The 26,593-nt window shown below is 43.3% G+C and overlaps 1 protein-coding gene across 4 annotated transcripts in view; it reads right to left on the minus strand.

Moving 5' to 3' along the window:
- Window positions 1–2,765: 2,765 nt before the first annotated feature.
- The window catches only part of SPICE1 (spindle and centriole associated protein 1), a 36,452-nt gene continuing 12,624 nt past the window's right edge, over window positions 2,766–26,593 (minus strand). For 3 of the 4 annotated variants that reach the window (XM_084620983.1, XM_084620981.1, XM_084620984.1), the window contains exons 7-17: window positions 25,398–25,540; window positions 24,503–24,643; window positions 21,070–21,335; window positions 15,226–15,357; window positions 14,258–14,393; window positions 11,110–11,334; window positions 9,198–9,664; window positions 8,185–8,356; window positions 7,034–7,136; window positions 6,152–6,239; window positions 2,766–4,770 (exon numbers count right to left, since the gene is read on the minus strand). In XM_084620983.1, the coding sequence (XP_084477109.1) occupies window positions 4,717–4,770; window positions 6,152–6,239; window positions 7,034–7,136; window positions 8,185–8,356; window positions 9,198–9,664; window positions 11,110–11,334; window positions 14,258–14,393; window positions 15,226–15,357; window positions 21,070–21,335; window positions 24,503–24,643; window positions 25,398–25,540 (1,927 nt within the window). In that variant the 3' untranslated portion in view covers window positions 2,766–4,716. The remainder of the gene's footprint in view (window positions 4,771–6,151; window positions 6,240–7,033; window positions 7,137–8,184; window positions 8,357–9,197; window positions 9,665–11,109; window positions 11,335–14,257; window positions 14,394–15,225; window positions 15,358–21,069; window positions 21,336–24,502; window positions 24,644–25,397; window positions 25,541–26,593) is intronic. The other variant, XM_084620982.1, reaches the window with a different exon arrangement.

A 26,593-nucleotide genomic window follows, 5' to 3' on the forward strand; every position in this document is an offset into this window, starting at 1 on the left:
TTTCCAATTAGATAATTTTTCAGTTGAAGAATGTTGACCAGCTCTACTTAACACATTCCTAACAGATCGAGGCAAAGGAGCTCTCCTCGGTCAGTCTCTGATTTTGTGTTCACTGTGGCTTGCGGCTCTGTCATTCCGCAGAATATTGCATTTAAGACAAAAGGAGGAAGTTGAAAGGCCTGGGGAAAAACGAAACATTTCCATCGTTTTTCTTATATGAAAACAGAAACACATTGTCAAAAGGTGGCCTTGTACTGACCCCTCCGGAGACGGACTAGATGGGAGTAAGTCTGATTCTATTCAACACAGTAAAATCCGTATCAGCTCCGTCCAGAGACTCCTTTCACCAGTATACCATATTACAAACGTAAGATGTGTGCACTAGTGGCGACAGCTACACTCTATTGCGTGGTCCAAAATTGAGAGCTCAGTAGAGAAAATGATTAAGATGTCAGCACTGGCTACTCTGTCTTCTCCCACACTCCTGAGGGCATTCTGCACCAAAAAATTAAAAACTATACACAGTACTTTGAAATTCTGCCAGTTGTATATGTCAATAAATAAATGCAGATGGTCCAGCATGGCAGTGGGGAGCACTGGCTGCATGAAGGTGGGAGATCACCTGGAGGCCTCCCCACCACCTACCCAGAGGGCACAGACTCAGTGGTGAGGCTGCACCCGATCCTGACACAGCACAAGGCTTGGGCCTGCCCCTGCCCCAGAAACACCCTGGGGTCCTGCCCCTCTGCGCCAGGTGTGGGGCAGGCAGGCTCAACCAGGCACGATCCAAATGTGAAAGGATCCAGGTGTGGGGTGAAAGGATTCTGTGTGGTACAATCTGGGTGCAGGCAGCTCAGTGGGCGGGTCTAGTTGTGGGGGGATCTGGACGCTCAGAGGCTTGTTGGGAGGGTTTTAGGTGCAGGGGCAATGGGACTCTGCAGGGGCTTCCAGGTGAAGGTGGTTGGGGCTCAGTGGAGGGGGTCTGGCTGCTGGGGGAGTGGGGCAGGAATCTGGATGCAGCTAATTGGGGGGTCAGCAGATGGGGGCTCAGGGTGGTACAGCTTGTCAGGGTGGGGGTTTAAGTGCAGGGAGCTCAGTGTGGGGTAGTCTGGGTGCAGGGGTGGGGGGCCAGAGGCAGGTGTCTGGGTGCAGGGGGCTCCAGATGCAGGACTTGAGGTTCCATGAGGTAGGGTTTGGGTATGGAGGGTTAGGGGGTAAATGGTGTGAGGCTTGGTGGGGGTGTCTGGGGGGGGGAGTCTGGATGCACAGGGGTTGAGTGAATGGGGGAGCAAGCTCCCCCTACAGTGACCCCTCCCCCAAAAGCTGAGGAGCAATGGAGGCAGGAAGCAGGGGAGGATGCTGAGCTTCCTGCAGCTGGGGGAGATTATGGGGGGTGGATCTGACATCCCCAGCCACTCCTTGCAGAGGAAGAGGAAGTCCCATCCTCTTCTGCCTCCAGCCCAGCTTTTACTAGCAGCTAATCTCAGCTCAGGGTAGGAGCCACTGGCTGGGGTGTTCCCAGCCCCGCAGTGATTTGCCTCTCTGCTGGCTGCCTGAAATGATGTACCTGCACAGCTAGGGAGTGGTGCATGACTGCTCTTGCAGCTTCCCTGTCAGAAAGTCATTTTTCTGCAGGGAAGCAAAGAAATCTGCAGGGGATATGAATTCTGCGCACACGCAGTGGAACACAATTCCCCCAGGAGTATCCCCATCCATTGGCATATGAGGGCACTGAACTCTCTGCACAGTGACAGCATTACACTGTTATGAGGGGTTCCAGCAGTTGAGCAAACAATTCTCCTAAATCACAGTTGCAGCCAGTTTTCAGACCAGATGAGCGGTGTTGAGTACCTCAGGCTACGCTGTGGTGTCAGACAGAAAAAAAAAAAAAAAAAAGACATCCCAAGGCAGTTGCAAGGGACATGACCAACTCTGAGACAAACACAGGGGCATTTAGTAAATTGCTGACTTTTGAGAGCACATGTGGCCCTCCTGAGATCACTGGAAGTTTTGCCACTGATTTCAGTGGGAACAGGATTTCACCCCAGAAATCTTCCTGTTTGGACTTTAAGACCCAAGAGCTTTTTTAGACCTACTGTGAGCAGGGTTAGATGACCTGGGTAGGTAAGAAACTGGGCCAACAGATTAGCAAGAGGATCATTCACCCCATCCTAATAGATACGCTGGAACATTTGTAATGAGTGAATTGGTTTGGAACAATTCAGCAATAATAGAGCTATCATGGATGTGCATGGATATGCAGCCCATCTACAACTGATCCCCACTGTGCATCAGCCTGGATGGATTTTCCAACAGTCTTAACTTTGTCATTTAACAGCTAGCTTTAATGAAGTTTAACAAAGTGCAAGGCCTAAGGGCTTGATTCAGCACCCATTGATATAGTCAACAGTAAAGGTCTCCTGTAGATTACAATGGACATTTGATCAGTACATACCAAATCCCACGTTTAGAGAGTCTATTGTTTCTATGGAATATCTCCCTCCCCCCAAAAATGTACCCAGCAACAATTAAAAAAAGGGAAAAACACATTTCTCCATTCTCTTAAAACTCAAACAGTTAAAGGATTTTGCTTGTACTGTGCACTCAGGCAGGATTTTTTGTGTGGAGACACCAAGCATGGAAAACTTCAGCCCCAAGAAGTTAAAAAAAAGTCTGAAAACTGGGGCTTATCACAGAAACTATTTTTCATTCTTTACTATAGAGGTTGCTACAGTTACATAACAAAATGAAGAGCTATGCACATCCTCTGATTATTGGATTTTATTTACAGTTTATCATTAAAATTAAAAATTGATACATAAAATATCAAATAAAACTGTACAAGATCACAGCCCCTGGATTATACATTCTCACAGGACCCAAAATAATTTAACATAGCTGCACCAGCACTTGGGTATAGTACTCCATGTAGTTCATTACTGTATCAGAGACCAAGGGCCTGGAGGTAATAGTTACAACCTGAATTAGACATTTTAAAATTTACCATAAATGTCTTCCTAAAACAAGGAATCTTCAAGTCTGGAAGTCATAACTGATGGGTTAGCCATGCTCCAAGACCAGAGGCAGCTAATGCTCTCAGATTTTTTTGAGCTGATCCCTCTATAAAACACATTGCAGCCCTAGTTGAGAAGTGTTCGTAGCTTTTAAATCCTAGAAACATTCAAAACGTGTATAAGGAGGGAAATGCCAGAACAGAGGATTCCCTGTTAGGAGGGGAGATTTATAGTATTTTTAAATAGTCTATTCCCTATATACAGCAAATCCTCCATTTTTACATCATACCAGATGGGCGTAGCAATCAGTCCACCTAGAACAGAGGAAGGATGAGCAGAATTAAGAGCAGAGGATCGTCTCATAAAATACTCTAATTCTTTCCATCTTAAGAAATTGAAATGGATCTATGGAACATGCTGAGACCTGAAGGGCTTATACCTGTCTTATAATATAGTTCTATATTGAATAGATGTTTGAAAATATACAAAGATGTGACATGCTAGCTTACGACACAAAGCACCAGATTTTAGGACTTTGTCCTGACTAAACAGCATTTAATTGCCTGGCCCACCTAGGAGATGGAAAATAAGGTACTAGAAATGAAAAAGTTAGAGGGTGACAAAGAGATGAATTATGGAGCAATCCAGTCGCTCACCTGGATGCCCTAAAGTATTAAGAAATTTCTCACATTGAGGAAGGAGCACCTAATTACCACAACATGGGTGGGGGGGGGGGCAGGTAAAGGAGAGAAACTAAACCAGAAAGGATCCATTTATATTAACTTAGGGAAAACAGAATGTATGCCATCTGATCAGGCCCTATATTGTAAGTCAGTGGCAGCCTTTGGTCATTAATCAATCAAAAACCATATAAAATGGTGAGGGTTATAGCAGAATCTGGAAAAAGGAAGGTATTCTTTCCTTTAAACATATCCCCACATGTAAAGGAAAATCCTGCTCAGCCCCAGAGCTGAGAACAGGGCTGCACAAAAGAGCTGCTCACTGTGGCACAGAAGCAGTAAGACTGGAGTTGTGATGTGAGGCTGGGGGATAGTTTGGAAGCCAAAAGTCAAAACAGTAGCTGCCTCTGTGGTGTTGTGGTCATGACTTTCAGACAAGAGGATTCTCTTTGTACAAGAAGATAGCTTCCATAAACCAGTCACCACACTCGAAGCATAAGGAACTGGTTTATTTCTGAGGCAAGTCCTTCAGAGTGACTCCACAAATTGATTCACCAATGGTATTCCAAACTGTTCCGTAACACACACAGCTCTTGTCAACTGGATTGTCCTGTTTATTTCCTTATCTTGTGCTGACATGTATCTGAGCTGGTGCATGAAAAAATGGTTTCTTCTCCAGAAGCCACTTTCTTCAGCATGTCTAATGTTGGCGGATGCATTATTGAGGTATAGAAATGGGCTAAAATCAGCCTCAATTTAGGTCCTCTTCATCCAATAGGGACTGGACTGTTACATTCCATTCCCACCTTTTGTGTCCCACTCTGCAGGCTATAATTGCAAATGCATTAATCTGAAGGAGAGCATAAACATAATAAGCTTATGGACCTCTGTATACTAGTGGCACTGACAAGTAGGCACTTTGAGAGTTAAAATTCACGTTTTGGGGAGAGGGACTACAGAAACCTACCGGTGGGTCACAAAAAAAATAAATATAAAATAGAGTCTATGCGATTCAGCTTCAGTTACATGATATGCATTGATAGTGCAAACCAGCCTTCCTCTCTTTGCCTCTCCACCTGTGGGACAGAGGGGTAGGAAGAGGAACTGAAGTGAGATTCGTACAGTCCTTTCACTCCCACAAGCTTACCAGTTATTACCAGCTTCTACAGATCCTCTAGCTTCCCACTATATGACTACTACTATGATAACTTCTCTTTCTGCTATCAGCACTATGACATCTCCCAAAAATACAAATGCTGATCAGACAATGGCCCAGCAGATAGTGTTACTCTAGAGTGTTCCTTTTCTTCCTGTTAAAGGAGGAAGCTTTGAAGGAAATCTCACCCTCAGCAGGATGCTGGAAATCTAGATTGACCATTTTTCTTTAAGTTTGGAAAAAAATTTAACATTCGTTAAATGAGAGTTACTGACAGCACGAGACTAATGCCATGGACAGGCCAAGTAGGTTCTGTGCAAGCTTGCCAGCCTCCCAACCCCGCCTATGGCTCTTACAAATGTATCTCAATCTTTACTTGAAACCCTGTTTGCTTTTTCAGTCAATGGTTGTTTCTAGTCAGACTAAAAAGAAAAGGAGTACTTGTGGCACCTTAGAGACTAACAAATTTATTAGAGCATAAGCTTTTGTGAGCTACAGCTCACTTCACATCGGATGCATCCGATGAAGTGAGCTGTAGCTCACGAAAGCTTATGCACTAATAAATTTGTTAGTCTCTAAGGTGCCACAAGTACTCCTTTTCTTTTTATGGATACAGACTAACACGGCTGCTAATCTGAAATCTAGTCAGACTGTCATAGGTACCAAATTCTGTGGTGGTTGGATAATGTGCACAAATGTCCACTGGGAGAATACAGTCCTAGCATTACAGGAGAACCTCAGAGTTACGAACATGTCAGGAATGGAGGATGTTTGTAACTCTGAACAAGCTATGGTCGTTCTTTCAAAAGTTTACAGCTGAACATTGACTAATACAGCTTTGAAACTTTACTAAAAAAAAATAAAGGGAAAGCAGCATTTTTCTTCTGCACAGTAGTTTACATTTAAAACAGTACTGTACTTGCTTTTCTTTGTTTCCGCTGCTGCCTGATTGCGTACTTCCAGTTCCAAATGAGGTGTGTGGTTGACTGGTCAGTTCATAACTCTGAGGTTCTACTGTACTTCATTTGTATCTTGTATGCTTTAACGCAAGCCTCTAGAGGCAAGTGACTAGTTACATTAACACACTGCAAAAGTGTCCCCTGCATGCTGCCCCGATTCGGATTTCTGTTCTTAATCAGAGTAGCTTTTTACCTCAGTTGATTTACTCTGGACTGAACTGGTATAAACAGAGCAGAATCCACCCCAGTATGTGTCTAGAATCCTCAATACATATGTAGAACACAGCAGTGAAAGCCCATAGCTGAAGAGAATGCTAACATGCAGCCTTATTTAAGTCTTACCTTTGTCCTCTGATTGACAGGTGTCAATTTCATACTTCCCGAAGTGGTACTTAATGGAGAACAAGTCTTGCTAGAGGCACCCGTAGATCTATACGCATGTGAGGTGAGGTGGAAAAGAGAAGGAGGAAGCGAACACTAATACAAGATCAGAGACATGTGTCTGGTATCTACATCAACAGCCTCCAACAAACCACTTAAATCTTTGTCACAAGCAGCACTGTTATGCCAACTGCAAGTATTGAAAAGTTACTGAAATGGAAACATCCTCCTTTGTTATAATGAGGGGGGAAATCTTCATCTCTAACCCAAACAATTAAATTCCAGGGTTTTTTGTTTTTAAAGTATTACCCAATTTCGTTGTCACAAGAGTTTCACTGCCCACTCTTACACCACACTGCCTGCTTGCCATATTAATTCCTCGGGGTTGGTCTACACTACAGAGCTAGGCTGTGAAAAATTTCATGCCCTGTGCAATGTATTAAGTTAAACTAAGCCCCAGTGCAGGCACTACGAGGTCAATGGAAGATTTTTTCCATTGACGTAGCTACCACCTCTTGCAGAGGTGGATTTCCTACAGTGACAGAAGAACCCCTTCAGTCGCTATAGTAGGTAAGAGTTAACAAGCTACACCTGCCACAAAGAGTCAGCAGGGATCAGTCAGTCAATCTCCCAAGAGGATTCCAACACTTGCTAACAGGGTGAGCTCAACAGAAGACACTTGCTACCCTGTTACAGTCCATTTCCCATCTCTACAGATTAAACTGTAATGAAACCATAGAATGCCAATCATACCTGGGAGAATATGGTAATTTAACACAGTAGGAAAAACTCTCCCACCATTTGTTTGTCACCCACTCAAACAATCTAATTAGTTGGTTTTACCTTCTTACACTGGCCCCACTCACAGGGGAAGGAGTATCTCCTTTGGAGTGGTCCATAGTTTCTGCCACTGGAACAGACACCTCAATTGTCCTCTTTTCATTTTCTAGAGAGTAAGGGAATATTGCTCAATTCTGGTGAAGGTGCAGTAACCCCTCCATGCATGAATTATTTAGTATCTTTCATTTCTGTCTGTTTTATGTTTTTACTTCTCCATTTTCTTAGTTTACTATTTGTATTAATATTGCAATGGCACTGACAGACTCTAATCAGGGATCAGGATCCCATTGTGCTAGGCACTGTTCCCCCCCCCCACACCCTTTGAGTTCTAGCCTTTATGGTTTTTCAGTGGTTTGTTACCTAATGGCCTTTTCCCCTTCCTCAGTTTGCTTGCCATTTCACTTCAAGAAAGGATTAAGTTGTCCTAAGTCTACAGGACAGTTTAAAAAAAAAAAAAAGCATGGTAGCTAATCCATGGAGCTTGAACTAGCAGGGAAGAATAAATTCTGCACTGACTATTCTCTAGTGTGCCATACAGTTTAATCATCTCAGAGGATCCTGCAGGTCCTCAGCAAGGAACCAGACCTAAGGGGAGAGACATCTCAAAAGGCAGATAGCCCTGGGACACGACTAAGAATCAGATGACCAAATTACTGAGTGGGATTTTTAATGAGAAATTTGAAATAAAATATGGGACTTTTCACTCAGAGAAGCTCTGCAAAAAGGAGGCCTCGTCAAGCTGCTTCCCACTGTGGAAGCAGAACGAGGGGAGGGGAGGCATTCCCTTGCTGCCCATGACTGACAAGTCTAGTTCTGCGCCCAAACTGTAAGCAGGCTAACAAACTCATTGTAGTGGCTCTATGGACATTAGCATGATGAAGAGTGAATACAGCAGGCAATGACACAACTGCAGCAATTAATTACAAATAAAAGTAACTTTAGGAAAATGTTAGCTGATGTATTTTTACCTGTCTTAATGAAATTTAGTTGCTGTAAACAAGGAGAGCCTACACCACATGACCAGGCAGCTTTCAGTGGATTGTCAGCAAGTGCACTGTTGACCACACTGTTTGGGAATTGCTGATTTAGTCAACTGAAGGTAGTAGGTACAAAGGTAAATACCTTACTGTAGAGAAAAAAAAGGAACTACATACCAGTCCAATTTATGGGGGGAGGTAAAATAGGCGATACTGGTGGAGAGATAGGGTTGACAGTGGCCAATTTTTGCTGGTCTATCAGCTGTAGCAGTTTACCACGGGCTTCTGCACTTTGGCGGTTCAGCTCTGTTATTCGTTCCTCCAAGCTCTTTGATACTTCTGGCAAAGTCTAACACAAATCATTACAAACAAAATAAATTTGGAAGTTTCAAACTTATATAAATGAGAGAGAGAGAGAAACCACACACAGAGTACAAACTGAGGGTAATATGACCATTCTGATGTACTACAGTTCTATACCCGCTTCATACAGCTGTAAATAACTAGACACTGTGTAAGACAATGGAGAATTAAGCCCTTAGGCTACAGCTACACAAGGAAAATTAGGACCCCTAGTTCACCAGCAATGCAGCTCCACTGATGGTAACACGAGTCAAGGCTGTAGTGGAGGCAGGCTTCAGGTGTGTGTGTTCTCTATTGCTACTCAAAGCAGTGGCCTGTCTACACTAACCAGCAGTGCAGCTCAATTCCAGGTCCCAATTTTCCTAGTGTAAACAAAGGCTTCTCTTTCCCACAGACATTAAGGCTAAGCCAATCTGGCTTACATGCAACAAGAGAGTAAGGCTTTTTAAGTCTGCCATGCATCCTTCACTCGCCAGCACGCAGACAGCATTGACTTCCACCTTCCAAAAGGCTGCTTGCATTGTTATCATGGCCTCACATGAGGAACTGCAGTTGCAATCTCCAGTTAAAGGAAAATTGGAAGATGAGGGAGTCAAGCTAGCTCAAAGACAGGATGAGGTTTTAAAAAAAAAAAGAGAGAGAGAGAGAGAGAGAGAGACCTCCCCACACACAAACAAGTTCTTTTACTCGCCCCCTTACAGTGCCAGAGAGAGAGACCCAAACCTGATACCCCAAAAAAAAAAATCAAAAAAAAATCAATACTTTGTGGGAAATGGAGATGGGGGGATGAAGGACAACCCAATCTTTACCTTCTCTTACGTTCTTACCTGTCCCTGCATGGCTGATCCTAAACTAGTGTTCATATTTTGCATTGTAATTGGCTGATGGAGGCCATCCCCTGCCTCTTGAGAGCGATCTCTGAATTTGCTCAGCTGAGCTTTGATAACAGAGTTCTGCAGTGTCAGCTCAGCTATCTGTCCTAACAGATCATTGCTTTGAGTGTGCTCCTCAGGTGCACTGGGCTTCTGCTCCTCCCCAGAGCCAGCAATGGCCCATCTGTCCATTGGGGACAAGGTGCTTCTCCCTTGCTGACCATCTGACAGTAAAGAACTCTCCAAGTCTTTGTGTATGGGAGGAATTCGCCACCTCTGGGTGAGGAGACGATTCTCTTCATTTGTGTTCTGAGTTCCTGCAGAGGAAGGTGAGCTCTTTTGCCAGTTTGGCTCTCTCTCAGTGGTTTCCATAGATGGAGAGATGTGGGATGCAGGATATGTTTGAACTGTCTTCTTCAATGCTACAGACAAAGAGTAAAGGAACAGTAAACAAGCGGTCTTCAACATGGGGAGTGACTGTGCAGTACTAACCTAATGGAGCTAAGTCACAGAGAAGGGCTTGAACTGTAACACTCAACCAAGGATGGGGACGTGGATAGTTTTCTATTCAGGGTACATCATTGGCTCATGTTCCCCAAAAGAGGTCACTGCAAGTATTTTAACAATTACAATAGAACCGCAGAGTTACAAGCACCAGAGTTATGAACTGACCGGTAGAACCAGAAGTACGCAATCAGGCAGCAGCAGAGACAATCCCCTGCCCCCCAAACAACAAAAAACAAATACAGTACAGTACTGTGTTAAATGTAAGCTATTAAAAATGAAGGGAAAGTTTAAAAAAAGATTTGACAAGATAAGGAAATTGTTTCTGTGCTTGTTTTTTAAATTAAGATGGTTAAAAGCAGCATTTTTCTTCTGCATTTCAAAGCTGTATTAAGTCAATGTTCAGTAGTAAACTTTTGAAAGAACCACCATAATAGTTTGTTCAGAGTTATGAACAACTTCCATTTCTGAGACATTTGTAACTGAGGTTCTACTGTACTTGGATTTAAAGCTAGCAGAGGGGAATGGGCTGAAGAGCCAAGGAAGAGAGGAGCTGAACTTTTCAGTTTGCAATATCAGTTGGAAACTTTGAAATAAACATTTATTTTGTGGCTGAGTAAGTCCTCCATTTTATAAAGATTGATCGCTAGTTATTTTCTGCTTTGTTACAGCCCAGAATCAACATCAGAGGAAATATGCAAAATGCTGAAAATAGCGCATGTGAGTTACCCGCTGCTAAGCCAGCGCAGTTTGTCTTTTCCCAAATTACAGCATTTGAGTACAGAGCGACTTCTCTCAGAATTTGGAAGTAAATCTGTAGTTTAGGAGTTAACGTTTTTTAAAACAGGTTTTTTAAGAAATTTAACATCTAATGACAGACCATTTATCACCCCTAATAACAATATAGTGCAAACTCTTCAGACTTCCGATATGGTTAAAAACTTACTGAAACCTTGTACATAGGGCTACATTTAAAAATTATTTTTGGAGGATTAATAGTCATTTTATTTCTGTCATGCTTTGTAACTGAAAGTTTACTCGTCAGCAGGGGCTGCAGAAATTGAGAGTCAGCAGTCGACAGAAAGACAAGCAAACAGGAGAGGGCAGAAACAGCTCCAGCTGCAGAGGCAAGAGACCTGGTTTCTGATGCCAGGCAGCTTCTAATGGTGCCAGGCACCTAGTTGCCCCAACTGAACTTGCATAGAAGGGCTGCCTCCAAAAAAAACAAGTGGGCAAGGCCAAATCCTGGTGGAAGTTCATTCAACAAAGAATTACTATTTGAAAGAGGGAGCACAATATATTTGACACCATATGTGAAGGATAATGATCTCATTCTGTCCAAAGACACAGATCACCATCTCACCATTCTGAAAAGGAGGGAATTCCTGGATACTCTTCTGTCTAGGTGGAGATAACAATACAGCTGGCTGGAACACATGAGCTGGCAAACTGCTGCCTGCCACTACAGCATCTGGGGGACTTGACCACTGATGAAGTTTCACAGGCAGCTCCTCCTGTGAGGATACAAGTGTGTTTTCCCTTCTGAAAAGATTGGTCCTGGGCACAGTAGAGTATAATACAGGCTTATCTGAAGACGACAGACAAGGCAAGAATTGGGGGCATTAGAAACAAAATATTTTAGTACATGAGCAATAGAAAAATAAATTCCTATCAAGATAGGTCCTGCATTCAGACAACCGAAAACATGGTGGAGGGGGGGAGAGGAGAAGAGGGGGAATTTACCTAATAGTATTTTACCTTTGATGAAGAGCACACTCTGAAAGGATACAAAACCTTAATATACCCAACGTAACCTTCTTTCTGTATTTCTGAAATTGCTTTCCATCTCCAAGATGGAAATTAAACTTCAGTGATCAGATTGTAGAACACCCCATAAGAGACTGTCACCAAGCATGCGACTCGTCAGTTGTTCAGAATGCACACGAAATGCATTTGACGCTTCATTGTAAAGTGGGCTGGTTGACAGAAATTTAGCTGTTACCACTCTATTTCCAATCATTCTGTGTCGTATACCCTCCTTTTAAATCCACTCTGTAACTAGCATGCACACAGCCATCTAAACCAGGGCTACCATTCTCATCTAACTGCTTGCCTATGACTGGTTTGTGTACACGTCGCCATCTGCTTTGGACATGCCAGGGAAGCACAAAATGAAAAACATGACTGCATTGTTACAGTTGGTTGTGAGATCATACTTAGTTGGAGTACACGCACACACACCCCCCCACTCCCCTTAGCCCCCATTTGTGTGACCTTATATCTGGATTTCCCCTTAACAGCTTTGTTCAGGGCATTAATGCCTGAAAGGGAAAACCGTAGGAGGGATAAAGCAGGACATGGCTGATCACAGAACTGAATGGCTGCATAACAGCGCTCTTAAAGGTAAAGAGTCAAAAGGGAACTGGTCTGTCAGAGGCATTGCGTACAGTTTGTAGCAGATGTTACTAACTAATGTCAGATTATGGGGAATCTACTGCTCAGAATCACTGTTCCTCAGTAACCTTAACAAGGAATGAGAAAATCCTTCTTTATGTTTTCCCCAAGTAGAAGTATCCTTCCAGAGCTTCTTTCCTATGTGTGGAGCCCTGTGTGGATACAAAATTTGTATCTGCATGCGATCTGTGATTTGCAAACATGGTCCACGGATATAAAATGGATATACACCGATTTGCAGGGCTTTACCCATGTGTCATTTGCCTTCTCAGCACCAGCTCCTCCAACTGACTCATATGAGGCAGTTGGCTTCCCTGATCATCAAATACCTGCTGAAGTAACTAATGAGTTAGCCTCCTCTACTACTGCATCAGTGTCTGAACCATCCAGAGAGGAGTCAGAAGGGAACAAGAACTCTCCTTCGTCAGGAGGTACAGAAAGAAACATGCTTTGAAGCTTTGACTCTTTTGAAAGAGTATTTTTGGAAGACATCCCAAAGAGGACAGAGCATTTGGAGGGGTTACTTGTGTTCAAAGAAGGGGAGCTTTGCTCTGAAACCTCTGGAGTTACAGCAGGAGCAGCTATAAGGGCTCTTCCTGAACAGAATCCTCATAGAAAGAGTAAGGAATGGGCCATTAATTGTAATAGAAATGTTTGTGGTATAACCACATGTACAGCATAGGTCCATGGTTGGTTACATGACTGATCCTCACAGTCCAGATCGAGGCTTGGAGCTGCCAGTGAGGTGAAAGAGGGGATGTTAGAGAGCTTATTGCTTCATTCTCCCACTTCCCTGGTCCTTCTCGCATGAACAGAGAGCAACAATACCCGAAGTCCGAAGGTGCAAACAATTCAATGTTTATTGGGGTGAACTTCCAGCAAGCTTAAATCCAAGTTCCTTTTTCCTTATTTTCGAATCCCAACTTACTTCCTGTTTGCCCCTAATTTATATAGTAATATTCTTAGCTATACCTTAACCAATCATTCTACTGAAATTTAACTAACCAATCCTAACACACTGTAACATGATTAGCTAACCAATTATATCCCACCACCTTAATTAGTTTACACCCAGCAAAATTAATTATACAGCAGACAATCACAGAACCAGACAGAGACCATGCCAATAAACAATAGCAAAGTGGGAACTATAATGACAAAACAATACAGAAGTGAGGATTTCACAACTACATCTATAAAGACATAAGGGTTTCCCAGCTGTGTCTATTGATAAGTGAGTTCTTACCAGACAGAAAACTATCAACCTAAATTTCCTTTTACATCTTCTAGGCACTTCCCTTTCTCTGGAGGTGACAGGCATTATCAGGACAGGAGTGTATTCTTAACAGCTCAATAGCACCTCCTTTCAGTGTGACTAGTTTGGAATGGGAGGATGTGACCAGTTGCTTCCCAGCTTATGGCTGCCTCTGTTGCTTAGCCAAAGGCCTTAGCCTAAGAACAGGGCCTCAGACTGTCACAGTAAGAGAAGGACCTTACACTGGCAGACAGTGATTTTGATTCTTTCTTTTATACCTCTAATTAGCCAAGTGATAAGAATACACCTAAATTCTTAAAGTACAGGCCTTTGCAGACAGGCCTGAATATCTATATCTTAACAGGGGACCAACCAGAACTGTATAGAAGAGAATATTAAATAAACAAACGAGGACAAGATGCCTGTAAAATCCAAAGGTTAGCAGCCGTGTCTCAGGGCAGAGCGTATGAGATAAGAGCTGTTTACTGTGGCACAGAAGCAGACAACAGTTCCCAGGTTTATATGGGATGTACCTAAAAGACTCAAAGAGGATCCATCAATCAGCCTCGGACTAGATGATTGTGTATGACAATTTACTGCCAAGCATGATAGTTACTATCTGACATAGTCCCACTGAATTCAATGAGATTACAACAGGTGTCTGCTGGGTCAAGTTCTGGTTTGTGTCAATGATTTCTTGGCAACTATTCCATACTGTCATAGGAGTTGCTTGGAGCTGAGGGCGTTTTCCAAAGTGTCACCTAGGATTCTAAAGTTACTAATGTGCTGAAACGACACCTACCTTGACTGTTGACTGGAACTCCAAAATCTGTTGGACTTCGCCCTCTGTTAGGATCTGTTATAGGAAGGCTTTTGAATGTCTGAGTGAGTGAAATCAACTGTTCATCTGTTACCACCATATATTGCTGAAGCCTTTTCTAAGGGAGGGGAAAAAAAACCACATAAACAGAGATCTGTGTTCTAGGGACAAAAATTAGACAGATGTATTATTCCTCTGTTTCCCCACTTAGTGCCAAAGCTTTAATCTGATCCCAGTGAGGTGCCACAAAAAGGCATCTCTGCACTTGTCTCCCCTATTTCTCTCTCCTCTTTTTCCTTCCTGACTAGCCTCATCTTTTATTGATTATCCCCCGAATGCTCCCCATCCTCCTCTTCCTTCTCCAGGTTGCTTTCTCTTATGGCTGCAACTTCCATCCTAATTCACAACAGCTGCAGAGTGACACGGTGAAACTAATAAGACCTCAAGTCAGTTCCACTTCACTGCCCCTCTAGTATTAATATTGTGAAAGCAAAGAGGCAAAGTTTTAAGCATGTAGACTGCACAGTGGGTGTCCATTAAAGTAAGGCTAAGCTGTACTAAAAGCTTCTATTAAAGTTTAAAAGGATTTTCTCAAAAAATGTTTCTCATTACTCCTTTTAATGGATAGGAATTTGGAGCTTGTTGAAGCGAGGAGAATATACCACTACTTAGAATGAGGCACAGAGGGTTGGCATTACACTTCCACAAACCCCTCTATCACAACGCCCCCGCTATTACGTTCCTCGTCTCTTTAACTATCATATTTTCAATGCCGATTTGTAGCGCCGTCCCTTGCTGATAAAGTCCTTTGCCCCCTATGCTGCTCTGCCAATGCATGTCAACTCAGACACATCACTCTAGAGATAAAGAGCCTGCTTAAATCTTTCACTGCATTAGTTCCTGCCTTGGGCTTCATAGGGTGTCAAAGGAAAGGCTCAACATCTTTGTACCTGTATGGCAACATTTTCTTCTCTGACCAGAAGGATTTCAGTTGTCAGAGCATCAATCAGTGCTCTGTGTTCATTCAGCACCCCCTCAAGCTGCTGCCTCATCGCTGCTTCCTGACGCAGCTGTATCTCACTCTGGGGGTTGGGGGATGAAAAACACAATCAATCATCAATAGAGGTTCATGTTTACAAGAGGGAGTAACTCCAAACCTTGCTATCAAGTTAACATAGAAATACAGCTTTTGCTACCAGCTTTAAGGTGATGTCAGTGTTACCATTGCAATCCTGTTTTATTGCACATACAAACTGATACTCTGCTTGATTTGTGTTATTGTCCCTTTCCCACTCTCCCATGATGGCACAGGAGTAGGGAAGACCTTTCAAACTCCTATGCTTCTTTCTTCGCAGCCTTTACGAAAGAGACATAACCCGCTCTTGGTGAAGCATTCTCATTCTACTCAGACTTCAACTCCATACTATAGGATTACACACATAAGACAATGTAGTTAAGGGTGCTGGACAGTGCTCTGTGCTGCTCATGTGTGGCTTGATCTTCCTGGCCATTCTGGTGAAGAGAGGTCAGACCAATTGAAGGAGAAGGCATCTGTTCTCCAGTATTGTTTCTACCAGGGCTGGGAGCAGAAGAGATCAGATTTTTTCCCCCCTTGTTGGAGGCAAAACAGGTCTATTTAGAAAATGCCCTTTTAGAGGGACATTAAACAGAGGATATTGTTGTTCAGATCCCACTCCCCTGAGATCGACAGTTTGTAAATTGCTCTTATCCTTTAACATAAGATAATGCAATGGAGAGACATTTCCTCTCTGTCCAGGGAGAATTCTAGATGCTTCCTCTCACCGGCAATGAGGAGCTGAGAGTCCTGCCTTGCCTGCTGACGTAGACCACTGCCATCTTGTCGTCAGTGGTGGTCAAGAGAGGGGAGAGGTGTTTCAGGACTTTAGTGATGGCACTGATCTCCAGCCAGCTGATGCGCCTCCTGGATTCTGCTGAAGATCATTTGCCCAGCTATAAGTGTGACAGCATGAAGGCTGATACAGGGGTCAATGATCCTTGTCACTGCTGGATCTGAAAGAGGTTTTCCTTGAGTTTTGTATATTATGCTACCACTGTAGGGACACCAGCATTGATGACATGAGATACAGAGGACTACACGTGGAATCCTCACTGTGATTTCCCATGGAGAAAATGAGAGCCTGGAGAGGTCGTGTGTGGAGAAAGATCCACTGGACTGTGACTGTGCTAGACACATCAGATCAAGCAGATAGAGTGCTCCTCCAAGTGGTTATCTGTGAGTTATGAACAAGACGATCTACATCCTTTATTCTGAGGATGCACAATCGGGCCCCCAAATGCTGGAGATCCTGAGAAGTGTTGGGGAGCTCTTTTCCAGGTTAAAGACAAAAGCTGCACCTCTGCAGAGCTTGAATTACCCAACTGAGCATCTCAGATGGCTTCTGCTGGCACTCAGACTCAATGAGAATGTCACCTGTATAGTAGTAAATGTAAATCCTCTCCTCCCTCAGGGAGGTAATCAGGGCTATCAAAATCTTGGAGAAAAGCTGTGAGGCCAAAGAGGGGAACAAAAGGATGATCATGTATTGGAAATGATAATTGTCCAGAGTGAAGCACAGATACTGACAGGCAGATGTAAGAGGACATGCTGGTATATCTCCTTTAAGCCTATGGAACACAGGTAAACCACTTTCTGAATCTCTTAAAACTAGGAAGGATAGGTTTTCTAGCCTGACTTGGATGCACCAGACTGTTTGATTGGTTTAGGTATGGACAGAGCCAGGACTGAGCAGAACAATTCCATACTTTTGGGGAACTCAAACCAGTCTGAAATAAGAGCTCTGGGCCCTAGTGGTGTTGGGGGACAGGGTCAGTGACTGCAGCCAAAAATGTGCCTCCTAGTCTTATGTGCTTTGTTTATGGTGTGCCAGGAGAGGAAGGCTTTTGAAGTGGAGGTAGGGCATACACAGCACAAACCAGTATTGTGGTGTGTCAATGCTCTAATTTTTTTTTGTCCAATGGATCTTTGTAGGCAATAGCATTCACAGGATGAGTGGCTTTGTTTTTTATATATATATATATGTAAAAGCAGTACGAAGATTTTAGAATTCACTTCAGGACATGACCAAATTTATTCCACTTTTCTTTAGGGATTTTATACAGTTTGGCATAGATCTCAGCAGTAGAGGGTCCCCCCCTTTTCACAGAGCTATTCTGCATTTATTGCCTCCTCCAGAGAGAGTTTAGTGTTCGAAATGCAGTGTCTCTCGCTTTTATATTTAGAGGGAACCTTAGCAAAGGCTTCAAGAGACCAGAGTTTCCCTTCCTGTATTACTTATTTTAAGGATAATGTACCAATATCCTATCAGAAGTTCTGGATTCTGAGTCTATATCTCCAGGACAGGAGCCAGAGGAGAATTCACTCTCCACAGAGGAAGAGGAAATAACCTCTCTGGAGGCTCCAAGACCTCTTGGAATGCTCTTTTTCTAGGATGTGTGGCCCATCCCTTGGCAACTCCTCGCTGGCTGAACGGGGAGGGAGGTTAGCTAGGTAAATAAGCCAGGGCTGCAGAGTCCTTCCAAGCATAACCCCCATAATAGCTTTAAGGAGAAGACAGTGGACTGTGATAGTCTCATACAGGCAGCATCTCAGTAAGGAACAAGGGTCTCTGGGTGCACAAGCACCACCACCAAGGGGACAGTCCCAAGGGTTACCAGTATCAAATATGGTATGGCTGTATTTGGCTTAGCCACTGCAAAAAGAGCAGGAGACAGCCCCACAAGTCACACAGCTCTGGCTGTATCCCTTTCAATCACGGTTTGACTGCATGGCCCACAGACCATATCTATGGGCTGGACATCACTCAACTCTCTCAAGACCTGAATGGAGACTCACTTCCAATGATGACAGTGACAGATTGTCAGGAATCAATTTCAGCCCAACTTCAGCCCTGCTTGGTCAACAATATTTTTCAACTAGGGTGAGGGACCAGCCTCTGCTGTTTGTGATGCAATCTCATCTGTGCCTCGGACACAGGGGTATAACCTACCCAAATCTTCGCAGTTCAGGCCTAGGTCCAGTGCTCCCAATGAGGGGAGCACAGCACAAGGAAGCAACACAACAGAAAGGAGGACTGTCATCCAAACGCAAGGGTCTAAAAAACCCTGTGCTCAGAGCAGAGCGGTTCACTGTGAAACAAGCAGCAGCTAGGTGCTGTGATGTAGTTCCCAGGCACTTGTGGAGGAACCAGGAAGGGATGGAGATCTTTAGCATATAACTAATTCCAAAGCCCACATACCTAAGACAGATAGACAAAAACCAACTGATTGTGAACAAAAACATTTAAACACCCAATATTCTGAATATACATTTAATTTTTATAGTTTTAGAAAGTGTTCTAAGTGGACTACATCTCTCATTGAAGTAAATGGGAGACCTCCTGCATTTCAGTTCAGTGAACTCCTGCCCGTTTATTAGAGAGAGCATAGTTTCTGAATTAATAATTTTACCTTTTTTAAATTGCACACAATCCTAACAAAACTATTACAGATATTGAGATTGCAAAGTAAATGACTTGGAAGTTAGGAAATGTCTAAGTTAAGGTAAAAAGAAAAGGAGTACTTGTGGCACCTTAGAGACTAACCAATTTATTCCTCAGGAAGTCAGTGGTGTCTCGAAGGTAGCTGGGAGTGCTGGTAGCGTAGGGCCTGAGGAGGGGTGTGTGCCTGAGGAGGGGTGTGTGCCTGGAACCCCGACCTGGAATATTCTATCTACTACCCAAGATCCATAAACCTGGAAATCCTGGGCGCCCCATCATCTCAGGCATTGGCACCCTGACAGCAGGATTGTCTGGCTATGTAGACTCCCTCCTCAGGCCCTACGCTACCAGCACTCCCAGCTACCTTCGAGACACCACTGACTTCCTGAGGAAACTTCAATCCATCGGTGATCTTCCTGATAACACCATCCTGGCCACTATGGATGTAGAAGCCCTCTACACCAACATTCCACACAAAGATGGACTACAAGCCGTCAAGAACACTATCCCCGATAATGTCACGGCTAACCTGGTGGCTGAACTTTGTGACTTTGTCCTTACCCATAACTATTTCACATTTGGGGACAATGTATACCTTCAGATCAGCGGCACTGCTATGGGTACCCGCATGGCCCCACAGTATGCCAACGTTTTTATGGCTGATTTAGAACAACGCTTCCTCAGCTCTCGTCCCCTAAAGCCCCTACTCTACTTGCGCTATATTGATGACATCTTCATCATCTGGACCCATGGAAAAGAAGCCCTTGAGGAATTCCACCATGATTTCAACAATTTCCATCCCACCACCACCCTCAGCCTGGTCCAGTCCACACAAGAGATCCACTTCCTGGACACTACAGTGCTAATAAACAATAGTCACATAAACACCACCCTATACCGGAAACCTACTGACCGCTATTCCTACCTGCATGCCTCCAGCTTTCACCCTGACCACACCACACGATCCATCGTCTACAGCCAAGCTCTGCGATACAACCGCATTTGCTCCAACCCCTCAGACAGAGACAAACACCTACAAGATCTCTGTCAAGCTTTCTTACAACTACAATACCCACCTGCAGAAGTAAAGAAACAGATTGATAGAGCCAGAAGAGTTTCCAGAAGTTACCTACTACAGGACAGGCCTAACAAAGAAAATAACAGAACGCCACTAGCTGTCACCTTCAGCCCCCAACTAAAACCCCTCCAACGCATTATTAAGGATCTACAACCTATCCTAAAGGATGACCCAACACTCTCACAAATCTTGGGAGACAGGCCAGTCCTTGCCTACAGACAGCCCCGCAACCTGAAGCAAATACTCACCAACAACCACATACCACACAACAGAACCACTAACCCAGGAACTTATCCTTGCAACAAAGCCCGTTGCCAATTGTGCCCACATATCTATTCAGGGGACACCATCACAGGGCCTAATAACATCAGCCACACTATCAGAGGCTCGTTCACCTGCACATCCACCAATGTGATATATGCCATCATGTGCCAGCAATGCCCCTCTGCCATGTACATTGGTCAAACTGGACAGTCTCTACGTAAAAGAATAAATGGACACAAATCAGATGTCAAGAATTATAACATTCATAAACCAGTCGGAGAACACTTCAATCTCTCTAGTCACGCAATCACAGACATGAAGGTCACTATCTTAAAACAAAAAAACTTCAAATCCAGACTCCAGCGAGAAACTGCTGAATTGGAATTCATTTGCAAATTGGATACTATTAATTTAGGCTTAAATAGAGACTGGGAGTGGCTAAGTCATTATGCAAGGCAGCCTATTTCCTCTTGTTTTTTCCTACCCCTTCCCCCCCAGATGTTCTGGTTAAACTTGGAGAGTGGTCAGTTTGGATGGGCTATCACCAGCAGGAGAGTGAATTTGTGTGGGGGGGGTGGAGGGTGAGAAAACCTGGATTTGTGCTGGAAATGGCCCAGCCTGATGATCACTTTAGATAAGCTATTACCAGCAGGACAGTGGGGTGGGAGGAGGTATTGTTTCATATTCTCTGTGTATATATAAAGTCTGCTGCAGTTTCCACGGTATGCATCTGATGAAGTGAGCTGTAGCTCACGAAAGCTCATGCTCAAATAAATTGGTTAGTCTCTAAGGTGCCACAAGTACTCCTTTTCTTTTTGCGAATACAGACTAACACGGCTGTTACTCTGAAACCTAAGTTAAGGTAGTAAATTAATCTATAATCTTTGTGCGTATTCATTCTAGCTACAGGAGCAGTTCACATAACATCTACTCACCTCCTTGAGGTAGCGCATCAGACGACAGAGTGTGTTCACCAGTGACATGGTGAACCCTGTGAGGCCATGACCGTTTTGCATTCTCTGTACTTCACGGCCTGTCCATCGCTCATATTCCTCCATTTCATGCTCCACTTCATGTATCATGTGATTCAGGACATCCAAGCTAGATTTATTGCCACTTGGGAGTTCGAAGGAAACTGCATTAGCAAGAGAATCATTTCTTCTCTGTTTGGAAGCCATCTGTGCAGTTTGATTTCTTTTCACTGAAAGAGAGACAGAGACATAAAAAAAATACTTTAAATTCCAACTGTGAGTTTAACAATGTTTGTGATTCCAATAAAAAAAACAGACTAATTTTTGTTGAAATAAGCCACGGGAGAAGTACTCTGTTCCAGCACTATAATGGACAAAGGAACATCAAAGATGGATGCATCCTAGTCATTCAGATTAATACAGTTTGTTTCTAAATCCTCAGAAACTGGACTTAACTCTGAGGACCACCCTACTGACTTTCAAGGAGGCAGAGACCACACCTGGTTTACACATATGGTAAATGAACATCAAAATAAAGGCACCAACTCCAGCATTTGTTTATACTTTTATCTTCCTTGGCAGACAATTCAAAACTATTTGTGGGTGAACTCCAACAACCATGGAAATATTCAGCTGATCAATAGCCTTCAGCCCACAAGTACAGGGAAGGACAAATGTACATTGAATTTCTCCTCCTTCAGGCCTCACTTTGGGAACCCCTGGTCTAAATTTCTGCAGAACCAACACTGTGTAGAAGAGTTGACTCTTCTACAAAACCCTAAGTATTCAATACATAGATTTCAGAGTAACAGCCGTGTTAGTCTGTATTCGCAAAAAGAAAAGGAGTACTTGTGGCACCTTAGAGACTAACCAATTTATTAGAGCATAAGCTTTCGTGAGCTACAGCTCACTTCATCAGATGCATATCGTGGAAACTGCAGCAGACTTTATATATACACAGAGAATATGAAACAATACCTCCTCCCACCCCACTGTCCTGCTGGTAATAGCTTATCTAAAGTGATCATCAGGTGGGCCATTTCCAGCACAAATCCAGGTTTTCTCACCCTCCACCCCCCCACACAAATTCACTCTCCTGCTGGCGATAGCCCATCCAAAGTGACAACTCTTTACACAATGTGCATGACAATCAAGTTGGGCTATTTCCTGCACAAATCCAGGTTTTCTCACATCCCCCCCACCCCCATACACACACAAACTCACTCTCCTGCTGGTAATAGCTCATCCAAACTGACCACTCTTCAAGTTTAAATCCAAGTTAAACCAGAACATCTGGGGGAGGGGGTAGGAAAAAACAAGAGGAAACAGGCTACCTTGCATAATGACTTAGCCACTCCCAGTCTCTATTTAAGCCTAAATTAATAGTATCCAATTTGCAAATGAATTCCAATTCAGCAAATTGGATACTATTAATTTAGGCTTAAATAGAGACTGGGAGTGGCTAAGTCATTATGCAAGGTAGCCTGTTTCCTCTTGTTTTTTCCTACCCCCTCCCCCAGATGTTCTGGTTTAACTTGGATTTAAACTTGAAGAGTGGTCAGTTTGGATGAGCTATTACCAGCAGGAGAGTGAGTTTGTGTGTGTATGGGGGTGGGGGGGATGTGAGAAAACCTGGATTTGTGCAGGAAATAGCCCAACTTGATTGTCATGCACATTGTGTAAAGAGTTGTCACTTTGGATGGGCTATCGCCAGCAGGAGAGTGAATTTGTGTGGGGGGGTGGAGGGTGAGAAAACCTGGATTTGTGCTGGAAATGGCCCACCTGATGATCACTTTAGATAAGCTATTACCAGCAGGACAGTGGGGTGGGAGGAGGTATTGTTTCATATTCTCTGTGTATATATAAAGCCTGCTGCAGTTTCCACGATATGCATCTGAGGAAGTGAGCTGTAGCTCACGAAAGCTTATGCTCTAATAAATTGGTTAGTCTCTAAGGTACCACAAGTACTCCTTTTCTTTTTGCGAATACATAGATTGACCACCACCATAGATCTGTGCAATACAGCACAGAAAAAGTTCCAGGGAGTGCATGAGGACAGCCATGTAGAGAGGTACAGGTGAGTTAGCAGGGAAGTGAGTAGCATGAAGGTACCCCATCTACATTCCCCAACCTCCCATGGACCTTTGCTATGCTCCTCAGCAGGAGTCAAAGTTTGATAGACCTGCTCAGGCGCATCTGACCAAGACTTAGCTGTGGGGAAGCAGAGCTGAGGTGTAGTGGGTGGGATGGGATTTGCAGCAGAAAGTGCACCTATAATTAAGCTACTAGCTCCACTCCGGAGGCATCTTCTCGGTCTGACAATCTTCTGAAAAACTACAGGAAGCGAGTCCTCATATGAGCCGTAGTGAAGAAACTGGAATAGAACTGCTGCTGAAGAAGGTTATAACCTCCCAGCATCTCAAAACATATGGATGACACTCCATCCCCAAAAACCCTTAAAACACCCTTTTATGTCCTACATGGCAGCTCCCCCAATTGGCTCCCCACAGTCCTGCTGCCTGGTGGTACCAAAATAGCAGTGGCAATATGAAGCCCTGGCAATGCCACACTGCATCCAGAGCTAGTTCCTCATGACATTGTTGCCTCTTTTGCACAGTGAATCAGTAATAGCACGATGTGGATCCAGTCCATATGAACTGAGGTATTAACCCACAAAGACTGCACTTCCCCTCTCAGCCACTTCATGCAAATTTATTCAGTTATGAGGAGTAAGTGGAATTATTCTTTATGCACAGAATTGTCAAATTTCATAAGTATCCAATCCATACAGCATTATGTGACAGACATTTTAGAAGTTGGGAGGGACCTGGGTAGAGAGACTGTTTTGGGTCCTCCCTCCCCTTTTGAAGTCAGAGGCATCTAAAAAAATTCAGACAACATCCAGACCAAATTTCATACAGGAAGAATTTTTAAATGTTTCCTAAAAATTAGTAGGTATTTTCCTAAAACAATTTAAATGAAAATTTCAAATTGTCCCCTGAAGGGCTGTTGTGCCAAATTTGGAGACTAAATTCAACACACAAGATTTCAGTCCTTTATGAGCAGATCACAATGCAACCATAACTATGTAGTCACTACTTCTACCTCTGTAATCTTAGCAAATACCAGAGCTGAAAGTAAAACTCCAAGCAAAGAGAAAGTGTACTGTAACCAGCGATCACAAGCAGTAAAGAATTCTCCTCTTTCCCTGTCAGCTTAAGTACTAAATTGCTACTGTATCTTGACTTTTAACTCCAATAAATGACATTGATGATCAGTACTGTTTAATGAAAATATGGTCTCAACCAGAGCTTTAAGGGACACTGGAGGAAGGCAGATACACTGTCTCAGGTACAAGTTACTTTGGATGAAATATTCATTTTAAAAAGGATCAGACCTTTTGTTGAAACTTGCTTTTGCTTTCTTGGGTTTGGGTTCAGCACTTGTCTCACAGTGTAAGAGGAATCTGAAGTCTGCTCTTCATCTTCATTCTGAAGCCTTGAATGGACTCTCTGGACTACTCTGGTAGCATTGAGGGCTGATTAAAAACAAAAAAAAACAAATCACACATATGAGCCCACTCACACAACTTTAAGTGATTAACTGTAAAATATTTCATCCAATGCACTAAATGTCTCCACAACAACTATGTGGGTAAAACCAGACAATCACTACACTCACAAATGAACTCACACAGCAAAATGATGAGACAAAAACACCGTATCACCCGTGGGCAAACACTTTTCACAAAACAAATCACTCCATATCTGACCTCTCAGTCCTCATCCTCAAAGGAAACCTGCACAACAACTTCAAAAGATGAGCCTGGAAGCTTAAATTCATAACTTTGCGAGACACTAAAAATAATGGACTTAATAAAGACACTGGATTTACGATTTATTCCCACAACAATCTGTCACACACTAACCCCCCTTTGTCCTATGATAGGAGAGATGTTAACAGGTCACTTCACTTAGAATAAGTGTTAACTACTGATGCTAAACCATCTGTTCCACCTTGTATTTAGTTGTGACACGGAGTACATTTACCAGACTGAAGAAGAGTGCTGTCTTGCTCAAAAGCTCATCTCCCTCGCCAACAGAAATAAAAGATCTCTCACCCACCCTGTCTCTATTTATAAACACAATCAAACTGCCTGTGCCTTACTCCGCTAACCCAACTCAGATTTCTGAAACTCTATTCCTGTCCCTTCTCTCCACTAAGATTATTCTGAGTAAGATGCTGTTAGCAGCCTATGTCCTTTGAGAGTTAATGTTCTAGCACAGCCAAACCTGCACCTCCTGATGATGGCAAAGCAGTTGTTGGAGTCACAGCTACATTTGCTTTCTGTGATGGGGTAGGAGTTCTCAGTTGCTTCTCAGCCCGTAGCTGGGAAGTCCCGGCAGCGTTTTCTTCTTTCAGTAAGTGGAGTAGCCTATATATAAGCATAAGAGAGAGAGTTCAAGGGTACACTGAAATCTGAAATGACAAATGCTTACAGCTAATCTTTACCATCTATCCATAAAAAGCCTCTCAAAAAGTCTTTACTCCTGGGGGAATTCTGTGCCACTGCACACGTGCAGAATTAACATCCACTGCAGAGTTCTTTGCTTCCCTGGAGAAAAATGATTTTCCGACAGAGAATCAAAACGAAGCCACAAGAATGCCCTCAGGAGTAAAAAGTACTTAAAATTGCTCAAACAAATTCCCCATTAATGCAAAGCCTCAAATTCCTAGAAAGGAGTTAAATCCTTCCCCACTCTATTTTAGTTATACAAGTACTCCTCCACTGTAACCAACACAAGGCTGGTCTACATTATGAAGGTTATAGTGGCATAGCTACAGCTACACAGCTGTAACCCCGTAGTGTAGATACACACTATAATGACAGAAAGGGTTCTTCTGTCACTATAGTAACTCCACCTTCCCAAGTGATGGTAGCTAGGTTGACGGATGAATGCTTCTGTTGATTTAGCTGCATCTACACCAATGTTTTAGGCTGGTGTAGTTGCGGCACTCAGGAGTGTGGATTTTTCCCATTCCTGAGTGCTTTAGCTTTGCCAAGCTAAGCTTTAACCTTAGAGCAGGCCATGGTGACATGACATTTGACATTTCCTCCAACGAAACCAGCAAGTGTGCTACTTTAAAAACTCCAACACAACAGCCGTCAAACCCAATGCTACTTTCCTCAATCAACTCAAATACACATTGCTATAGTTGCAAACCAACATGGCCAAATGTAATAAAATTCTATATAAAAATTTCATTCACAATATAAGTTGCTGAAGTCAATACAACACTGATGGAGAACCACAATCAAGGAAACAAAAAGGTACGTCTATACGAACCTACATCCACCAGACATTCACACTAATCCACCAACACATACAGCAGACCTTCAACAAACGCACACCACTACCCACAATCACTCAAACATCGTAAATACTAGCCAACCTTATTACTGAGCACATACCTTATACAATGAAAC

This window comes from Lepidochelys olivacea, assembly GCF_965140295.1.
Source record: "Lepidochelys olivacea isolate rLepOli2 genome assembly, chromosome: 1".
Taxonomy (NCBI): domain Eukaryota; kingdom Metazoa; phylum Chordata; order Testudines; family Cheloniidae; genus Lepidochelys; species Lepidochelys olivacea.